General features: G+C 36.5%; 1 protein-coding gene across 3 annotated transcripts in view; it reads left to right on the top strand.

Moving 5' to 3' along the window:
* Positions 1-19,146, top strand: part of RANBP17 (RAN binding protein 17) — a 341,319-nt gene that overhangs the window by 45,487 nt on the left and 276,686 nt on the right. For all 3 annotated transcript variants that reach the window (XM_070476842.1, XM_070476843.1, XM_070476844.1), the window contains 2 exons: positions 957-1,129; positions 3,140-3,333. In XM_070476842.1, the coding sequence (XP_070332943.1) occupies positions 957-1,129; positions 3,140-3,333 (367 nt within the window). The remainder of the gene's footprint in view (positions 1-956; positions 1,130-3,139; positions 3,334-19,146) is intronic.

Below are 19,146 nucleotides of genomic sequence, written 5' to 3'. Positions count from 1 at the left end.
TGAGGAAGCTGTGGTACATATACACCATGGAATATTACTCAGCCATTAAAAAGAATTCATTTGAATCACTTCTAATGAGATGGATGAAACTGGAGCCCATTATACAGAGCGAAGTAAGCCAGAAAGATAAAGACCACTACAGTATACTAACACATATATATGGACTTTAGAAAGATGGTAACGATAACCCTATATGCAAAACAGAAAAAGAGACTCAGATGTATGGAACAGACTTGTGGACTCTGGGAGAAGGCAAGGGTGGGATGTTTCAGGAGAACAGCATTGAAACATGTGTATTATCTAGGGTGAAACGGATAACCAGCTCAGGTTGGGTACATGAGACAAGTGCTCGGGCCTGGTGCACTGGGAAGACCCAGAGGGATCGGGTGGAGAGGGAGGTGGGAGGGGGGACTGGGATGGGGAATACATGTAAATCCATGGCTAATTCATATCAATGTATAACAAAAACTACTGTAATGATGTAAAGTAATCAGCCTCCAACTAATAAAAATTTAAAAAAATAAAAAAAAAAAAAAAATATTCATTGCAAGATTTTAGGAAAAAGTTCTTTGTAACAAATTTTATAATAATAAAAATTTAGAGGCCATCTAATTATCTAATTATTAAAGAGTGAATTGAGAAACTGGTAAAATCTATGTGGAGAAATAAAATAAAGTTTTACAGATTAGCTTTTGGAAAAATTCTTTTTATAAGTTTGGGGAGAAGTTTTAAAACCATATTTTCCACATGATATCAGCTCTGTTAAAAAATATTCATGGAAAGAAGTTTAGAAGGATGTTCACAAAGATTTAACATTTGCTATGTTAAATGTTCATTAGTGTTATAATCAGAATAAGTTTAGTTTTAAATGTATGTTTAGTAATTTTGCCTCTGCAGTTCTTATTCTAGGAAGATATGATATCAGCTTAAGTAACATTTGCTTTATTTTTTTGTAGCATTGGGAATTTGCTCCCAACAGTGTTCATTATTTATTAACCCTGTGGCAAAGGATGGTAGCATCCGTTCCTTTTGTGAAATCAACTGAACCCCACTTATTAGACACTTACGCACCAGAGATCACGAAGGCCTTTATCACTTCTCGCTTGGAATCTGTTGCTGTAGTTGTGAGGTATTGAAAACTAAATGTTTTTGTTGTATTTTCATCTTCTGCATCTTGGAACTTTTTTAAAATGGAAGTATAATTTACCTGTGGTAAAATTTGACCTTTTTCAGTTTTATGAGTTCTGACAAATGTATACATTTGTGTTTAACTAACAATACAATCAAAATATAAAATGGTTCCATCACCCCGGAAAGGTTTTTTAGGTTCCTTTGTAGTCAGACCTTTCCCCATCCTTAGCCTCTAGCAATTATTGATCTGTTTTGTTTCCCTAAAATTTTTGCCTCTTTTGAATGCTGCATAAATGAAATCATATAATGTGTAGCCCTTTAGTCTGGCTTCTGTCACTTGGCATAATACATTTGAAATTCTTCCATTTTGTGTCAGTAGTTCTTTTCTTTTTCTTCTGAATAGCATTTCATTTTATGAATATATCATAGCTTATTAATCCATTCACCTTTTGTATTCTTTCTGTTTAAGTGTTCCTGTACAGATTTTTGTGTGAATGTAAGTTTTTATTTCTCCTAGGTAAATACCTAGGTGTGAGATCTGGGTTGCTAGGTAAATGTGTATTTCACTTTAAAAGAAATTGCCAAACCATTTTCCAGATTGCCTGTTTCGTTCTGCATTCCTACCAGCAGTTTATGAAAGATCCGATTGCTTTGCATCCTTACCAGCACTTGATATTTTAGAAGTTTTAAAAACTTTTAGTCATTCTAACAGGCGTGACGCCTCGTTGTTGGTATAAATTGCATTCCCTTAATGACTCATAATGTTGAGCATCTTTTTGTGCTTATTTACCATTTCTATATACTCTTTGGTAAAATACTTGTCAAATCTGTTGCCCATTTTTGTATTGGGTTGTTTATTTTCTTATATTGAGATTTGAGAGGTCAGTACACTTAGGTCACAAGTCTTTTTATCATATGTGTTTTGCAAATATTTTTTTCAGTCCATTGCTTGCCTCTTCATTTCCTTAACAGAGCCTTTCAAAGAGCAGGAGTATTAAAGTTTCATGAAGTCCAATTTATCCTTAATTTTTTTCTTCTAGAAGTTTTATAGTTTTAGAATTTAAATTCAGGTCCATAATCCATTTTGAGTTAATTTTTGTATATGATAAAAGGTAAGTCTCCATGTTCTTTTTCTTTCCTTTTTTTCCTTTATGTATTTTGAAAACTGGTTATCCCTAACACCATTTGTGGAAAAGACTCTGCTTTCTCCATTGAATTGTCTTTACATTGTTTCCAAAAATTAATTGACCACATATGTATGGTTCTATTTCTGGACTCTCTTCTCATTAATCTATGTGTTTCTCCTGCTAATACCCTGCCTTGAGTGCTGTAGCCTTATAATAAGCTTTGAGATCAGGTAGTGTGAGTCTTCCACCTTGGTTTTCCCTTTTAAAAATTGTTTTGGCTCTTCTTTTGCTTAAATTTTAGGATCATCTTGTCAGTATTTGCAAAAAATGTCCTTCTGGAATTTTGACTATGATTTCACTGAATTTGTATATTAATTTATTAATTTGGTGGAAGAATTGACATCTCAGCAATATTGAGTCTTTCAGGCAATGAGCGTGTTTATCTTTTAATTTATTTAGCTCTTCTCTTATTTCTTTCATCAGGGTTTTATAGTATTCAGTCTTTAAATCTTTACATATATTTAATTACGATTTAATTAGTATTTTATGTTTTCTGGTACCTTTCGAAGGTAATGTTTTTCAAATTTACATTTCCAGTTGTTTATGTTAGTATAATGGTAATGAATTCTATATATTGATCTGTATGCTAGCAACTATGTAAACTCACCTGTTAATACGAGTAGCTTTCATATGGTTTCTTTGGTACTTTTATATACATAATCATGTTTTCAATTATAGACATTTTATATCTTACCTTCAGTGTCTTTTACTTCTTTATCCATGATAGAATTTTGATTTAACTTAAATAGAGTTTATTTGTGGTGAGTAAAATTATGTCTCATTCTAATGTTGTTGGTTGTCCTATTCTTATATATTTACAGAGATAATTTAGATGATCCACTGGATGATACCACCACTGTGTTTCAGCAGTTGGAGCAGTTGTGCACTGTTAGCAGATGTGAATATGAAAAGACATGCACTCTTCTTGTACAGTTGTTTGATCAAAATGCACAGAATTACCAAAAACTTCTGCGTTCAACTTCTGGAATAACTGTGGACATGGCAGTTCAAGAAGGTCAGTAAATTTTATATGACTATTGTATGGTATTATATTGAATTTTAAGTAGATTCATTAATCTATTTATTTAATAATTTTATTGTAATTTATTTTTATTTATTTCCCCAATTTCTGTTCTTCTAGTAATCAATTAATTTTATTAACCTGGGTATTTTGGTGGCTTGATGATTTTAATTCTTTATGAGATTTGCAGGGAGTATTTCTCTCTGGAATCAGTATTAAAAAAAGTTGATGATGATCTTTGAGTAGAGTTTATTAACTTATAACTGTCTTTTAAGTAATTATGTTTCCTTCTTAGCTATAGCTGACTAAAAATTTTGAGCCCAACTTTAGCCAGTTAAAAGTTACATAAGACCTCATCATGGTTTTACATTTGTTTATTAGCCTTCATCATGGCTTTATTTTATTATTATATTTTAGTTTCACAATTTCCTCTTTATTTTTTTATTTGAGAAAATAAATATTCTCATAAATATTTCATTTATTTGAGAAAATAAAGATAGAAAGATTTATTTCTGTGTATTTCCTTAAATCCTTTCTGGAAAACTGGAAATTAAATACACTTTTCAGATTTTTAGATGAGATGACTTACGAGAATGGAACTGGCTGTATATGTTTCTAATAGAAGGCAGTTTAGTTATAGTTCCAGGATGTTTTTCTTTTTTCTTCATGTTTGTTGATTTTATCTTGTTTGGAAAGTGAGTGGTAAGTGATGATAGTCAAACTTTCAGTGATTTTCCATCTAAACTCTTTTTAAAAGATTCTTTATAAATTATCCTATATGTTTACAAGATGTATTCTTAAAATGCCTTTTGTTCATTATCTGTTGCGCTTTTTGAATCACACAGTACTGCTGAGGGTCTGGATAGAGAAATAGTTAACCTCCTTTAAATGTTCTCTTCCATGTCTCTCATTATGAATTAAATGAGGGAGAACTAACGTTTTGTTTCATAGCATTTTGTCTTCATGATTGATTTCTTTCTTTAGTAGAGTTTTGAAAATTATTAAATATCAAATACATCTAATTATTTATATATAGTAGCGGTAACAGACACCTTCACATAACTTAAATAACAGGTCAGTACCAAGCTTTGCTGTTCCCTTTTTCCTGCCAGCAGAAAATGCTTGCTGTTTGTTTATCAGTTGATGCCTTTTCTTCATAGTTTTACTGCATATATATATATTCTAAAAATAATGAATAGTTTTGCATATTTTTGAACTTTATACAAATGGAATCAAAATGTATTTATTCTTTTACAACTTGCTTTATTTTTTCTGTGTTGTGTATATGAAAGTTTATATTGATGCTATAGATTTAGTTCCTTCATATGTACTGCTGCAGTACTGCAATTTTTTTTCTTTTTTTTAACTTATTTTTATTAGTTGGAGGCTAATTACTTTACAATATTGTAGTGGTTTTTGCCATACATTGACATGAATCAGCCATGGATTTACATATGTTCCCTATCCTGAACCCCCCATCCCCTCCTTCCCCATCCCATCCCTCTGGGTCTTCCGAGTGCACCAGCCCCGAGTACTTGTCTCATGCATCCAACCTGGACTGGCGATCTGTTTCACCCTAGATAATATACATGTTTCGATGCTGTTCTCTCAGATCATCTCACCCTTGCCTTCTCCCACAGAGTCCAAAAGTCTGTTCTATACATCTGTGTCTCTTTTTCTGTCTTGCATATAGGGTTATCGTTACCATCTTTCTAAATTCCATATATATGCATTAGTATACTGTATTGGTGTTTATCTTTCTGGCTTACTTCACTCTTTATAATGGGCTTCAGTTTTATCCATCTCATTAGAACTGATTCAAATGTATTCTTTTTAATGGCTGAGTAATATTCCATTGTGTATATGTACCACAGCTCTCTTGTCTATTCATCTGCTGATGGGCATCTAGGTTGCTTCCATGTCCTGGCTATTATAAATAGTGCTGTGATGACATTGGGGTGCATGTGTCTCTTTCAGATCTGGTTTCCTTGGTGTGTATGCCCAGGAGTGGGATTGCTGGGTCATATGGCAGTTCTATTTCCAGTTTTTTAAGGAATCTCCACACGGTTCTCCATAGTGGCTGTACTAGTTTGCATTCCCACCAACAGTGTAAGAGGGTTCCCTTTTCTCCACACCCTCTCCAGCATTTATTGCTTGTAGACTTTTGGATAGCAGCCATTCTGACTGGCGTGTACTGGTACCTCATTGAGGTTTTGATTTGCATTTCTCTGATAATGAGTGATGTTGAGCATCTTTTCATGTGTTTGTTAGCCATCTGTATTTCTTCTTTGGAGAAATGTCTGTTTAGATCTTTGGCCCATTTTTTGATTGGGTCATTTATTTTTCTGGAATTGAGCTGCAGGAGTTGCTTGTATATTGCAATTTATTGATGCATTTATTGTCAATGGGTATTTGTGTTTTTCCTGCTTTTTGCTAATATACTGAATGCTGCTGTAAAGCTTGTTATATATATTCATTACACAGTCAGCTTCAGTAGATCATGCCAAACTATATTTTACAAACAGTGATTATACTACTTTATATCCCACCCATTTTGATCCAGTTCCTCACCAACAGCTCATAATGTTAAGCTTTTTGTCAGGCTGAGTTTTCCAAATTTGCTGGTATATTGAGTGCAGCACTTTAACAACATCATCTTTTAGGATTTGAAATAGCTCAGCTGGAATCCATTGCCTCCACTAGCTTTGTTTCTAGTGATGCTGCCTAAGGACCACTTGACTTCACATTCCAGGATGTCTGGCTCTAAGTGAGTGAACGCATGGACATATCATCATGTTTATCTGGGTCATGAAGATCTTTTCTGTATAGTTCTTCTGTGTATTCTTGCCACCTCTTCTTAATATCTTCTGTTTCTGTTAGGTCCGTACCATTTCTGTCCTTTATTATGCCCATCTTTGCATGAAATGTTCCCTTGGTATCTCTAATTTTGAAGAGATCTCTAGTCTTTTCCATTCCATTGTTTTCCTCTGTTTCTTTGCATTGATCACCGAGGAAGGCTTTCTTATCTCTCCTTGCTATTCTTTGGAACTCTGAATTCAGATGGTTATATCTTTCAGTTTCTCCTTTGCCTTTTGCTTCTCTTCTTTTCCCAACTATTTGTAAGGCCTCCTCAGACAACCATTTTGCCCTCTTGCATTTCTTTCTCTTTGTGATGGTCGTGATTACTGCTCCTGTGCAGTGTCACAAGCCTCTGTTCATGGTTCTTCAGGCACTCTGTCTATCAGACTTAATCCATTGACTCTATTGTCACTTCCACTGTATAATCGTAAGGGATTTGATTTAGGTCATACCTGAATGGTCTAGTGGTTTTCCCTACTTTCTTCAATGTACGTGTGAATTTGGCAATAAGGAGTTTGTGATCTGAGCCACAATCAGCTCCTGGTCTTGTTTTTGCTGACTATAGAGCTTCTCCATCTTTGGTTGCAAAGAATATAATCAATCTGATTTCGGTATTGACCATCTGGTGTTGTCCATGTGTAGAGTCGTCTCTTGTATTGTTCGAAGAGTGTGTTTGCTTTGACCCGTGTGTTTTCTTGGTAAAACTCTGTTAATCTTTGCCTTGCTTCATTTTGTACTCCAAGACCAAGCTTGCCTATTACTCCAGGTATCTTTGATTCCCTACTTTTGGATTACAGTCCCCTATGATGAAAAGAACATCTTTTTTGTGTGTTCTGGAAGGTCTTGTAGGTCATCGTAGTACCATTCAACTTCAGCTTCTTTGGCATTAGTGGTTGGGGCATAGATTTGGATTACTGTGATATTGATTGGTTTGCCTTGGAAATGAACAGAGATCATTCTGTCATTTTTAAGATAGCACCCAAGTACTACATTTTGGACTCTCTTGTCAACTGTAAGGGCTACTACATTTCTTCTAAAGGATTCTTGCCCATAGTAGTAGGTATAATGGTCATCTGAATTAACTTCGCCCATTCCAGTCCATTTACTTCACTGATTCCTCAAATGTCGATGTTCATTCTTTTTTTTTTTTTTTAATATAGATCCTCTTTAATATAGCTGAAGTAATTTTTTTTCCATTTATTTTTATTAGTTGGAGGCTAATTACTTTACATCATTACAGTAGTTTTTGTCATACATTGAAATGAATTAGCCATGGATTTACATGTATTCCCCATCCCGGTCCCCCCTCCCACCTCCCTCTCCACCCGATCCCTCTGGGTCTTCCCAGTGCACCAGGCCCGAGCACTTGTCTCATGCACCCAACCTGGGCTGGTGATCTGTTTCACCCTAGATAATATACATGTTTCAATGCTGTTCTCTTGAAACATCCCACCCTCGCCTTCTCCCAGAGTCCACAAGTCTGTTCTATACATCTGAGTCTCTTTTTCTGTTTTGCATATAGGGTTATCGTTACCATATTTCTAAAGTCCATATATATGTGTTAGTATACTGTAATGGTCTTTATCTTTCTGGCTTACTTCGCTCTGTATAATGGGCTCCAGTTTCATCCATCTCATTAGAACTGATTCAAATGAATTCTTTTTAATGGCTGAGTAATATTCCATGGTGTATATGTACCACAGCTTCCTCATCCATTCGTCTGCTGATGGGCATCTGGGTTGCTTCCATGTCCTGGCTATTATAAACAGTGCTGCGATGAACATTGGGGTGCACGTGTCTCTTTCAGATCTGGTTTCCTTGGTGTGTATGCCCAGAAGTGGGATTGCTGGGTCATATGGCAGTTCTATTTCGAGCTTTTTAAGAAATCTCCACACTGTTTTCCATAGTGGCTGTACTAATTTGCATTCCCACCAACAGTGTAAGAGGGTTCCCTTTTCTCCACACCCTCTCCAGCATTTATTGCTTGTAGACTTTTGGATAGCAGCCATCCTGACTGGCGTATAATGGTACCTCATTGTGGTTTTGATTTGCATTTCTCTGATAATGAGTGATGTTGAGCATCTTTTCATGTGTTTGTTAGCCATCTGTATGTCTTCCTTGGAGAAATGTCTGTTTGGTTCTTTGGCCCATTTATGGATTGGGTCATTTATTTTTCGGGAGTTGAGCTGGAGGAGTTGCTTGTATATTTTTGAGATTAATCCTTTGTCTGTTGCTTTGTTTACTATTATTTTCTCCCAATCTGAGGGCTGTCTTTTCACCTTGCTTATAGTTTCCCTTGTTGTGCAAAAGCTTTTAAGTTTCATTAGGTCCCATTTGTTTATTTTTGCTTTTATTTCTAAAATTCTGGGATGTGGGTCATAGAGGATCCTGCTGTGATTTATGTCGGAGAGTGTTTTGCCTATGTTCTCCTCTAGGAGTTTTATAGTTTCTGGTCTTACATTTAGATCTTTAATCCATTTTGAGTTTATTTTTGTGTATGGTGTTAGAAAGTGTTCTAGTTTCATTCTTTTACAGGTGGTTGACCAGTTTTCCCAGCACCACTTGTTAAAGAGGTTATCTTTTTTCCATTGTATATCCTTGCCTCCTTTGTCGAAGATAAGGTGACCATAGGTTCGTGGATTTATCTCTGGGCTTTCTATTCTGTTCCATTGATCTATATTTCTGTCTTTGTGCCAGTACCATACTGTCTTGATGACTGTGGCTTTGTAGTAGAGTCTGAAGTCAGGCAGATTGATTCCTCCAGTTCCATTCTTCTTTCTCAGGATTACTTTGGCTATTCGAGGTTTTTTGTATTTCCATACAAATTGTGAAATTATTTGTTCTAGTTCTGTGAAAAATACCGTTGGTAGTTTGATAGGGATTGCATTGAATCTATAGATTGCTTTGGGTAGTATAGCCATTTTGACAATATTGATTCTTCCAATCCATGAACACGGTATATTTCTCCATCTGTTTGTGTCCTCTTTGATTTCTTTCATCAGTGTTTTATAGTTTTCTATGTATAGGTCTTTTGTTTCTTTAGGTAGATATACTCCTAAGTATTTTATTCTTTTTGTTGCAATGGTGAATGGTATTGTTTCCTTAATTTCTCTTTCTGTTTTCTCATTGTTAGTGTATAGGAATGCAAGAGATTTCTGTGTGTTAATTTTATATCCTGCAACTTTACTGTATTCATTGATTAGCTCTAGTAATTTTCTGGTAGAGTCTTTAGGGTTTTCTATGTAGAGGATCATGTCATCTGCAAACAGAAAGAGTTTCACTTCTTCTTTTCCTATCTGGATTCGTTTTACTTCTTCTTCTGCCCTGATTGCTGTGGCCAAAACTTCCAAAACTATGTTGAATAGTAGTGGTGAGAGTGGGCACCCTTGTCTTGTTCCTGATTTCAGGGGAAATGCTTTCAATTTTTCACCATTGAGGGTGATGCTTGCTGTGGGTTTGTCATATATAGCTTTTATTATGTTGAGGTATGTTCCTTCTATTCCTGCTTTCTGGAGAGTTTTAATCATAAATGGATGTTGAATTTTGTCAAAGGCTTTTTCTGCATCTACTGAGATAATCATATGGTTTTTATCTTTCAATTTGTTAATGTGGTGTATTACATTGATTGACTTGTGGATATTAAAGAATCCTTGCATTCCTGGGATAAAGCCCACTTGGTCATGATGTATGATTTTTTTAATATGTTGTTGGATTCTGTTTGCTAGAATTTTGTTAAGGATTTTTGCATCTATGTTCGTCAGTGATATTGGCCTGTAGTTTTCTTTTTTTGTGGCATCTTTGTCTGGTTTTGGAATTAGGGTGATGGTGGCCTCATAGAATGAGTTTGGAAGTTTACCTTCTTCTGCAATTTTCTGGAAGAGTTTGAGTAAGATAGGTGTTAGCTCTTCTCTAAATTTTTGGTAGAATTCAGCTGTGAAGCCATCTGGTCCTGAGCTTTTGTTTGCTGGAAGATTTCTGATTACAGTTTCGATTTCCTTGCTTGTGATGGGTTTGTTAAGATCTTCTATTTCTTCCTGGTTCAGTTTTGGAAAGTTATACTTCTCTAAGAACTTGTCCATTTCTTCCAAGTTGTCCATTTTATTGGCATAGAGCTGCTGGTAGTAGTCTCTTATGATCCTTTGTATTTCAGTGTTGTCTGTTGTGATCTCTCCATTTTCATTTCTAATTTTGTTAATTTGGTTATTCTCCCTTTGTTTCTTAATGAGTCTTGCTAATGGTTTGTCAATTTTGTTTATTTTTTCAAAAAACCAGCTTTTAGCTTTGTTAATTTTTGCTATGATCTCTTTCGTTTCTTTTGCATTTATTTCTGCCCTAATTTTTAAGATTTCTTTCCTTCTACTAACCCTGGGGTTCTTCATTTCTTCCTCCTCTAGTTGCTTTAGGTGTAGAGTTAGGTTATTTATTTGACTTTTTTCTCGTTTCTTGAGGTAGGCCTGTAATGCTATGAATCTTCCCCTTAGCACTGCTTTTACAGTGTCCCATAGGTTTGGGGTTGTTGTGTTTTCATTTTCATTCATTTCTATGCATATTTTGATTTCTTCTATGATTTGTTGGTTATTCAGAAGCGTGTTGTTTAGCCTCCGTATGTTTGAATTTTTAATAATTTTTTTCCTGTAATTGAGATCTAATCTTACTGCACTGTGGTCAGAAAAGATGACTGGAATGATTTCAATCTTTTTGAATTTACCAAGACTAGATTTATGGCCCAGGATGTGATCTATTCTGGAGAAGGTTCCGTGTGCACTTGAGAAAAAGGTGAAGTTGATTGTTTTGGGGTGAAACGTCCTATAGATGTCAATTAGGTCTAGCTGGTCCATTGTGTCCTTTAAAGTTTGTGTTTCCTTGTTCATTTTCTGTTTAGTTGATCTATCCATAGTTGTGAGTGGGGTATTAAAGTCTCCTACTATTATTGTGTTACTATTAATTTCCTCTTTCATACTCGTTAGCGTTTGCCTTACATATTGTGGTGCTCCTATGTTGGGTGCATATATATTTATAATTGTTATATCTTCTTCTTGGATTGATCCTTTGATCATTATGTAGTGTCCATCTTTGTCTCTTTTCACAGACTTAATTTGAAAGTCTATTTTATCTGATATGAGTATTGCAACTCCTGCTTTCTTTTGGTCTCCGTTTGTGTGGAATATTTTTTTCCAGCCCTTCACTTTTAGTCTGTATGTGTCCCTTGCTTTGAGGTGGGTCTCTTGTAGACAGCATATATAGGGGTCTTGCTTTTGTATCCATTCAGCCAGCCTTTGTCTTTTGGTTGGGGCATTCAACCCATTTACATTTAAGGTAATTATTGATAGGTATGGTCCCGTTGCCATTTATTTTGTTGTTTGGGGTTCACGTTTATACCACCTTTCTGTGTTTCCTGTCTAGAGAATATCCTTTAGTATTTGTTGAAGAGCTGGTTTGGTGGTGCTGAATTCTCTCAGCTTTTGCTTGTCTGTAAAGCTTTTGAGTTCTCCTTCATATCTGAATGAGATCCTTGCTGGGTAGAGTAATCTAGGTTGTAGGTTATTCTCTTTCATTACTCTAAGTATGTCCTGCCATTCCCTTCTGGCCTGAAGGGTTTCTATTGATAGATCAGCTGTTATCCTTATGGGAATCCCTTTGTGTGTTATTTGTTGTTTCTCCCTTGCTGCTTTTAATATTTGTTCTTTGTGTTTGATCTTTGTTAATTTGATTAATATGTGTCTTGGGGTGTTTCGCCTTGGGTTTATCCTGTTTGGGACTCTCTGGGTTTCTTGGACTTGGGTGGCTACTTCCTTCCCCATTTTAGGGAAGTTTTCAGCTATTATCTCCTTGAGTATCTTCTCATGGCCTTTCTTTTTGTCTTCTTCTTCTGGGACTCCTATGATTCGAATGTTGGGGTGTTTCACATTGTCCCAGAGGTCCCTGAGGTTGTCCTCATTTCTTTTGATTCTTTTTTCTTTTTTCCTCTCTGCTTCATTTATTTCCACCATTTTATCTTCTAACTCACTTATCCTATCTTCTGTCTCTGTTATTCTACTCATGGTTCCCTCCAGAGTGTTTTTGATCTCATTTATTTCATTATTAATTTTTAATTGACTTTTTTTCTTTCTTCTAGGTCCTTGTTAAACATTTCTTGCATCTTCTCAATCTTGTCTCCAGGCTATTTATTTGTAACTCCATTTTGTTTTCAAGATTTTGGATTATTTTTATTATCATTATTCTAAATTCTTTTTCAGGTAGATTCCCTATTTCCTCCTCTTTTGTTTGACTTGGTGGGCTTTTTTCATGTTCCTTTAGCTGTTGGGTATTTCTCTGCCTTTTCATCTTGTTTAGATTGCTGTGTCTGGAGTGGGCTTTCTGTATTCTTGTGGTCTGAGGTTCCTTTTTATTGTGGAGGTTTCATCCAGTGGATGGGATTGGACGATTGGTTTGTCAAGGTTTCCTGGCTAGTGAAGCTTGTGTCAGCGTTCTGGTGTGTGGAATTGGATTTCTTCTCTCTGGAGTGCAATGGAGTGTCCAGTAATGAGTTTTGCGATGGGTCTCTGTGTTAGGTGTGACTTTGGAGAGCCTGTATGTTGACACTGAGGTCTATGTTCCTGCGTTGCTAAAGAATTTGCGTGGTATGTCTTGTACTGGAGCTTATTGGCTCTTGGGTGGTGGTTGGTTTTGGTGTAGGTATGGAAGCTTTTGAATGGTCTCTTATTCCTTAATGTTCCGTGTAGTCAGGAGTTTTCTGGTTTTCTCAGGATCTGGGCTCAAGTCTCCTGCCTCTGGATTTCAGTTTTATTCTTCCAATAGTCTCCAAGACTTCTCCAACTATACAGCACTGATAATAAAACTTCTAGGTTAATGGTGAAAAGATTCTCCACCGTGAGAGACAACCAGAGAGGTTCAGAGAGTTACATGAAGAATAGGAGAGGGAGGAAGGAGATAGAGGTGAGCAGGAGGAGAAAAAGGGGACTCAAGAGGAGAGAGACAGCTCTACGCAGTTATCTGTTCCCAAAGTGTTCTCCGTAGCCCAGACACCCACAAAGATTCACAGACTTGGATTGGGAAGAGAAGGGGAATGGAGGAAATAGAGGTGTTCTGAGGTAGAAAACAGAGAGTCAAAAGTGGGAGAGTATCACCACACTCCTGAATAGAAATGGGAACTGAATATTGGATTCTTAAATGACCAAAATTTATATCACATACTACTGAAAAACAAAGATTGAAAATCTAGTGTAGAGGTTAGACTCTTTGAAATACAATATTTAAAAACAAAAACACACAAAAAATTTAGAACTGTATATGAAGTTTGGTTTAAAAATAGGGTTTCTCTCTCTCTCTTGTTTTTTTTTTTTTGGCAAGGTTATAGTGAAATGAAAATGAAAGTTAAGGAATAATAGAGGAGTATTAGAGGGCTTTAAAAGGAAATAGGAGAGAAAAACAAGAAAAAGAAAAAAAAATTTTTTTTCCCTAATTAAAAAAATCGTAAAAATATATGAAAATGAAAGTTGAGGAGTAATGGGGGAGTAATAGGGAATTATAAAAGAAAATAAAAGAGAAAAAATAAAAAAAAAGAAAGAAAAAAAAATTTTTTTTTAAATTAAAAAAAATATATGTACATATATATCTAGGAATTTCTCTGGAGTTGTTGCGGTCAGCGTAGGATCAGTTCAATTTTAGATAGCTCCTCTTTCCAGCTTACACTTCTCGATATCTGTAGGCCCCTTCCCGTGTAGTCGGTGTTACCTTCAGGGATTTTAATCTGTTGCACCGGTCCTTTCTGAAGCGGTTCCCTTTGTTTATTTGGCTTCTGTTTGTCGTCTCTTTGGTGTCTAATTTCCGCCCTGACACAGGCGGGCGGAGGTGATCTCTTATTTAGGTTCTCTAGTTCAGTTCAGTCCTGCTACGGGGAGGGCGGGATGCTGCAGACAGATTCCGCTCTGTGTGGATAGCACTCACCGTGTTCCGGTCACACTGGGTTTGCCCCACTCACGGGTGTCAGTGCTTTCCCCGTCTACACTGCTCAGGCTCCCGGCTGCTCTATATGGAGCGGGCCCTGCGTTGAGTGCGGTTCCAGTTTTCGGGTACTCCACAAAAGCGCAGATTCGGTTGCGCCTGCGTTTTGTGCCTTCCCCAGCCTGAGCGGTTCAGGCAGCCAGAGGCTTGAGCGTACTCTCCCGGGTGCAGGACGCCTTCTCCCTCCGCGTCCAGCGGCCCAGGCAGCCAGAGGCTTGGGTGCAATCTCCCCGGGTACGGCACGCTTTTTCCCTCCGCGGCCCCAGCACGCACCGCCAGTCGGATCTCAGGAAGACTTTAGCTAGAACCTGATGATGTTCATTCTTGCCATCTACTGTTTGAGCACTTTGAATTTACCTTTATACACGAACCAAACATTCCAGGTTCCCATGCAATAAATATTGGTCTTATGGCGTCGGACTTTATTTCCATCACCAGTCACAGTGACAACTGGGAGTTGTTTTCACTTTGGCTCCATCTCTTCATTCTTCCTGGAGTTATTTTTTCATTCTTTTCCAGTAGCATGTTGCATACACCTACCTACCTCCTTAGGGGAGTTCATCTTTCAGTGGTGTATCTTTTTGCCTTTTCATACTGTTCATGGGATTCTCAAGGCAAGAATACCTAAGTGGTTTGCCGTTCCCTTCTCTAGCAGCCTAGTATGGTGAATAGAGTACAGGTTGGATTTCAGACCCTGCTTGTCCCTTCAGTTAGGTATCTTTTTTTAGAATATGGTTGCCCTGTAATCGTGTGTTATAGTGGGTTTGTTTTTTGTTTTTTTTTGTTTGTTTGTTTGTTTCTTTTTTTTTGCCTGATCACAGTGGCAGCCTTATATTGTTTCAGATTTGTTTTTTACGTTAATTCAGATTATGTTAGAATTTGGTTCATATTTATCTACCTGCATATAAAATCACATTTTTGGTTTTGGTTTTATATCACAATTAGTGTTTACTTCTTTCAAAGTAAAGAACTGATAGTAACTTTCACTTCAGTAAGGTCAACTGCATGCTCTGAAAGGCCTTTGTTTTGAACTGCATTCAAATCCTGCCTTGTTTGGCTTGATACAAGTTCGGGAAAAATCTGCGGTTCTTTCTCCTCCAGTCTTCTACCCTTCATGTCTCTGTTCCACCTTCTCTGATTATCCCCTTTCAAAAGATTTACTTTAAACAGAATGAACTGGTGGGTAGCAAATAATCAATGGTGAAATTGGGGACAAAACCTTAGGCTAGTAACAAAGTCAGTGTACTGAACTTGGGATTCTTACATTAAGTTGGAACCTTGAGTAGTGATATAGTACTCTGAAACTGGTAGATCCCCTTGGCTTCCAGCTGAAAAGTAAATTAAAAATTTCTCTAAAGAATAGCATACTTTAGGGCCTTGAGAATACTGCAGATTAAGAACAAAGAACTGTTCATGATTTTAAAAGCAATGAGCAGACAAATAAGAAAACAAGGTACCTTGACTGATTACTAACAAAAACAATGAATTGTTTATTTGATTTATATCTCCTCAAGGAGTTAGGGCTTCCCTGGTGACTCAGAAATTTAAAAATCCACCTGCAATGTGGGAGACCTGAGTTTGATCCCTGGATTGGGAAGATCCCCTGGAGAAGGGAACAGCTAACTACCTACTCCAGTATAATAAGACACATTTCATGGTTTTAAAAAAAAAATTGGCCAAGGAGAACAAAGCTAGGGGCATCATGCTTCTTGCTCCTGAGCTGTATTATAAAGCTATAGTGATAAAGCACTATGGCATTAGCATAGAAACAGGTCCATATATCAATGAAACAGTATATAAAGCCCAGAAATAAATGCGTATTCACATGGTCGTTTAATTTATGATGTCAGGCTAAGAATATACAGTGGGGAAGGGACAGTCTCTTCAATAGTGGTGTTGGCAAAGTTGTATAGTCACATGCAAAAGGCTGAAACTGGACCTGTATCTTTCACAATACACAAAAAGTAACTCAAAATAAATTAAAGACTTGAACATAAGACCTGAAGCCATAAAACACCTAGAGTAAAACAGAGGTAATAAGCTCCTTGAATAAGCCAATTCCTTGGCTTTGAATTTTTGGGTTGACACCAAAAGAAAAGGCAACAAAAGCAAAAATAAACAAGTGGGACTGCATCAAACTAAAAAGTTTCTGCACAGCAAAGGAAACCATCAACAAAATGAAAAGACAGTGTACGGAATAGGAGAAAATATTCATAAACATATCTGATAAGGGGCTAATATCTAAAATATGTAAAGAAGTCATAGAGCAAAAGAAAAAAACCCTGTTTAAAAAAGAGCAGAGGATTTGAATAGCTATTCCAAAAGAAGACATACTAATGGATATTAGGTAGAAGAAAAGGTGCTCAATGTCACTGATTGTCAGGAAAATGCAAATGAAAACAACAATGAGCTATCACCTCACACTTGTTAGAATGGCTGTTATCTTAAAGACAAGGTATAACAATTGTTTGTAAGAATGTGGGAATGTAAATTGTTGTAGCCCATGTGGAAAACGTTTAAAGAGATGGTAATACCAGACCACCTTACCTGCCTCTGGAGAAACCTGTGTGCAGAAGCAGCAGTTAGAACCAGTCATGGAAGAACTGACTGATTGAAAATTGGGAAAGAAGTTCGTCAAGGCTGTATACTGTCACCTGCTTATTTAACTTATATGCAGAGTCCATCATGAGAAACGCTAGGCTGGATGAAGCACAAGCTGGAATCAAGATTGTCAGGAGAAATATCAATAACCTCAGATATGCAGATGACACCACTCTTATGGCAGAAAGCGAAGACAAACTAAAGAGCCTCTTGATGAGGGTGAAAGAGGAGGGTGAAAAAGCTGGCTTAAAACTCAACATTCAAAAAACAAAAATCATAGTATCCAGTTCCATCACTTCATGGCAAATAGAAAGGGAAAAATTGAAAGCAGTGACATGTTTTCTTTCTTGGACTCCCAAATCACTGCGGATGATGACTGGAACCATGAAATTAAAAGTTGCTTGCTCCTTGGAAGAAAAGCAATGACAAACCTATTTCTACTCAAAAGAAGAGACATCATTTTACCAACATATAGTCCAAGCTATGTTTTTTCCAGTAGTCATGTACAGATGTCAGAGTTGGAATGTAAAGAAGGCTGAGCACCGAAGAACTGATGCTCTCAAACTGTGGTCCTGGAGAAGAGCCTGAAGAGTCCCTTGGACAGCAGGGAAACAAATCATTTAATTCTAAAGGAAATGAACCCAGAATATTCATTGGAAGGACTGAGCTAAAACTGAAGCTCTAATACTTTGACCCCCTGATGCGAAGAGACGATTCATTGAAAAGACCCTGATGCTGGGAAAGATTGAGGGCAGGAGAAGAAGGGTGACAGAGGATGAGCTGGTTGGATGGCATCACCAACTCAATAGACATAACTTTGAGCAAACTCCGGGAGATAGTGGACAGGGAAGACTGGTGTGATGTAGTCTGGGGGATCACGAAGAATCCTACATGACTGAGCAACTAAACAACAATATGGAGGGTCTGCAAAAAGTTAAAAACGTAACAATACTATATGACCTAGCAGTTCCATTTCTGAGTTTTTATTAACTCTAATTTGAAAGAATGTCTACACCCACGTGTTCATTGAAGCCATGTTTACAGTGCTTAAGACATTGAAGCAACGTCAGTACCCACTGATGGAGAGGAGTAAGTAAAGATAATGTGATCGTGTGTGTATATACATAACATATGTGTGTAAAATTATACACTATATACATAGAAGGAATATTTTTTGGCCATATATAAAGAATGACATCTGCCTTTTGTAGCAATATGTATTGACCTTTAGCACATTTTAAGTGAACTCAGAGAAAGACAAATACTATATGATCTCATTATATGTGAAATCTGAAAAACAAGCCAAACTCATAGATACAGAACAAGAGATTCGTAGCTTTTAGAGGTGGGACTTGGGGAATGGTTGAAATGAGTAGAGATAGTCAAAAGAGAAGGAAATGGCAACCCACTCCAGTATTTTTGCCTGGAGAATCCCATAGACAAAGGAGCCTGGTGGGCTACAGTCCATGGGGTCGCAAAGAGTCAGACATGACTGACTAACATACACACATGCAGTCAAAAGTCATAAATTTCCAGTTATAAAATGAGTCATGGAGATGTAATATGCAGCACACCAGCTGTAGTTAGTAATACTGTATTGCGTATTTGAAAAGTTCTGAGAGAGTAGAGTTTAAAAATTCTCACCACAGGAAAATGAAATTTGTGACTCTCTGGTGATGAATGTTAGCTAGACTTACTGTGGTGATCATTTCCCAGTGTATACAAATACCGAATCATTGTATTGTACACCTGAAACTAATATATATGCTAGTTCAATTATATCTCAGTTTTAATAAATTTACCAAATTCATATAACAAGTCTTAACTAAATTCAGTAATCATTGAGCCTACATTTTCTTTCCAATTTGCAATTAGAACTAACCTGCAAAAATTATAAATTACATATAGTTGGTAATTTTATAAACATACTTCTAAGTAACTGTGAAGTAAAATAAATCGTCTTGGATACATTTTTAAAAGAGAGAGAAAAATGGAAATATAACATGTTTGGAACTCAGTTGGGGATTTATTTCACAAAAAGAAGAAAGGCCAAAATGTTGTAACTTAAGCCTCCAAGTTGAATGTTAGAAGGAAGCAACAGATCAAACCCAGAGAAAGGAGAAAGAAGGAAACAACAGAAATTAATAAACTAAAACATAAAGATTCAGTGAAATAAGAAAAGCAAAAGTTGATTCTCTAAAAATACTAATAAAATTGGCAGACCTCTCATGAGATAAGAAGGAAAGTGAATTTACAAATAACACTAGGATCAAGAAGGGAAATACAGATATAACAAAGTTTTAAAAGATAAAAGAAATACATAGTATTTTTTTAAGGTCAACA

The sequence above is a fragment of the Odocoileus virginianus genome, chromosome 14, assembly GCF_023699985.2.
Source record: "Odocoileus virginianus isolate 20LAN1187 ecotype Illinois chromosome 14, Ovbor_1.2, whole genome shotgun sequence".
Lineage (NCBI taxonomy): Eukaryota > Metazoa > Chordata > Mammalia > Artiodactyla > Cervidae > Odocoileus > Odocoileus virginianus.
This window is presented reverse-complemented; position numbering and strand designations above follow the sequence as displayed.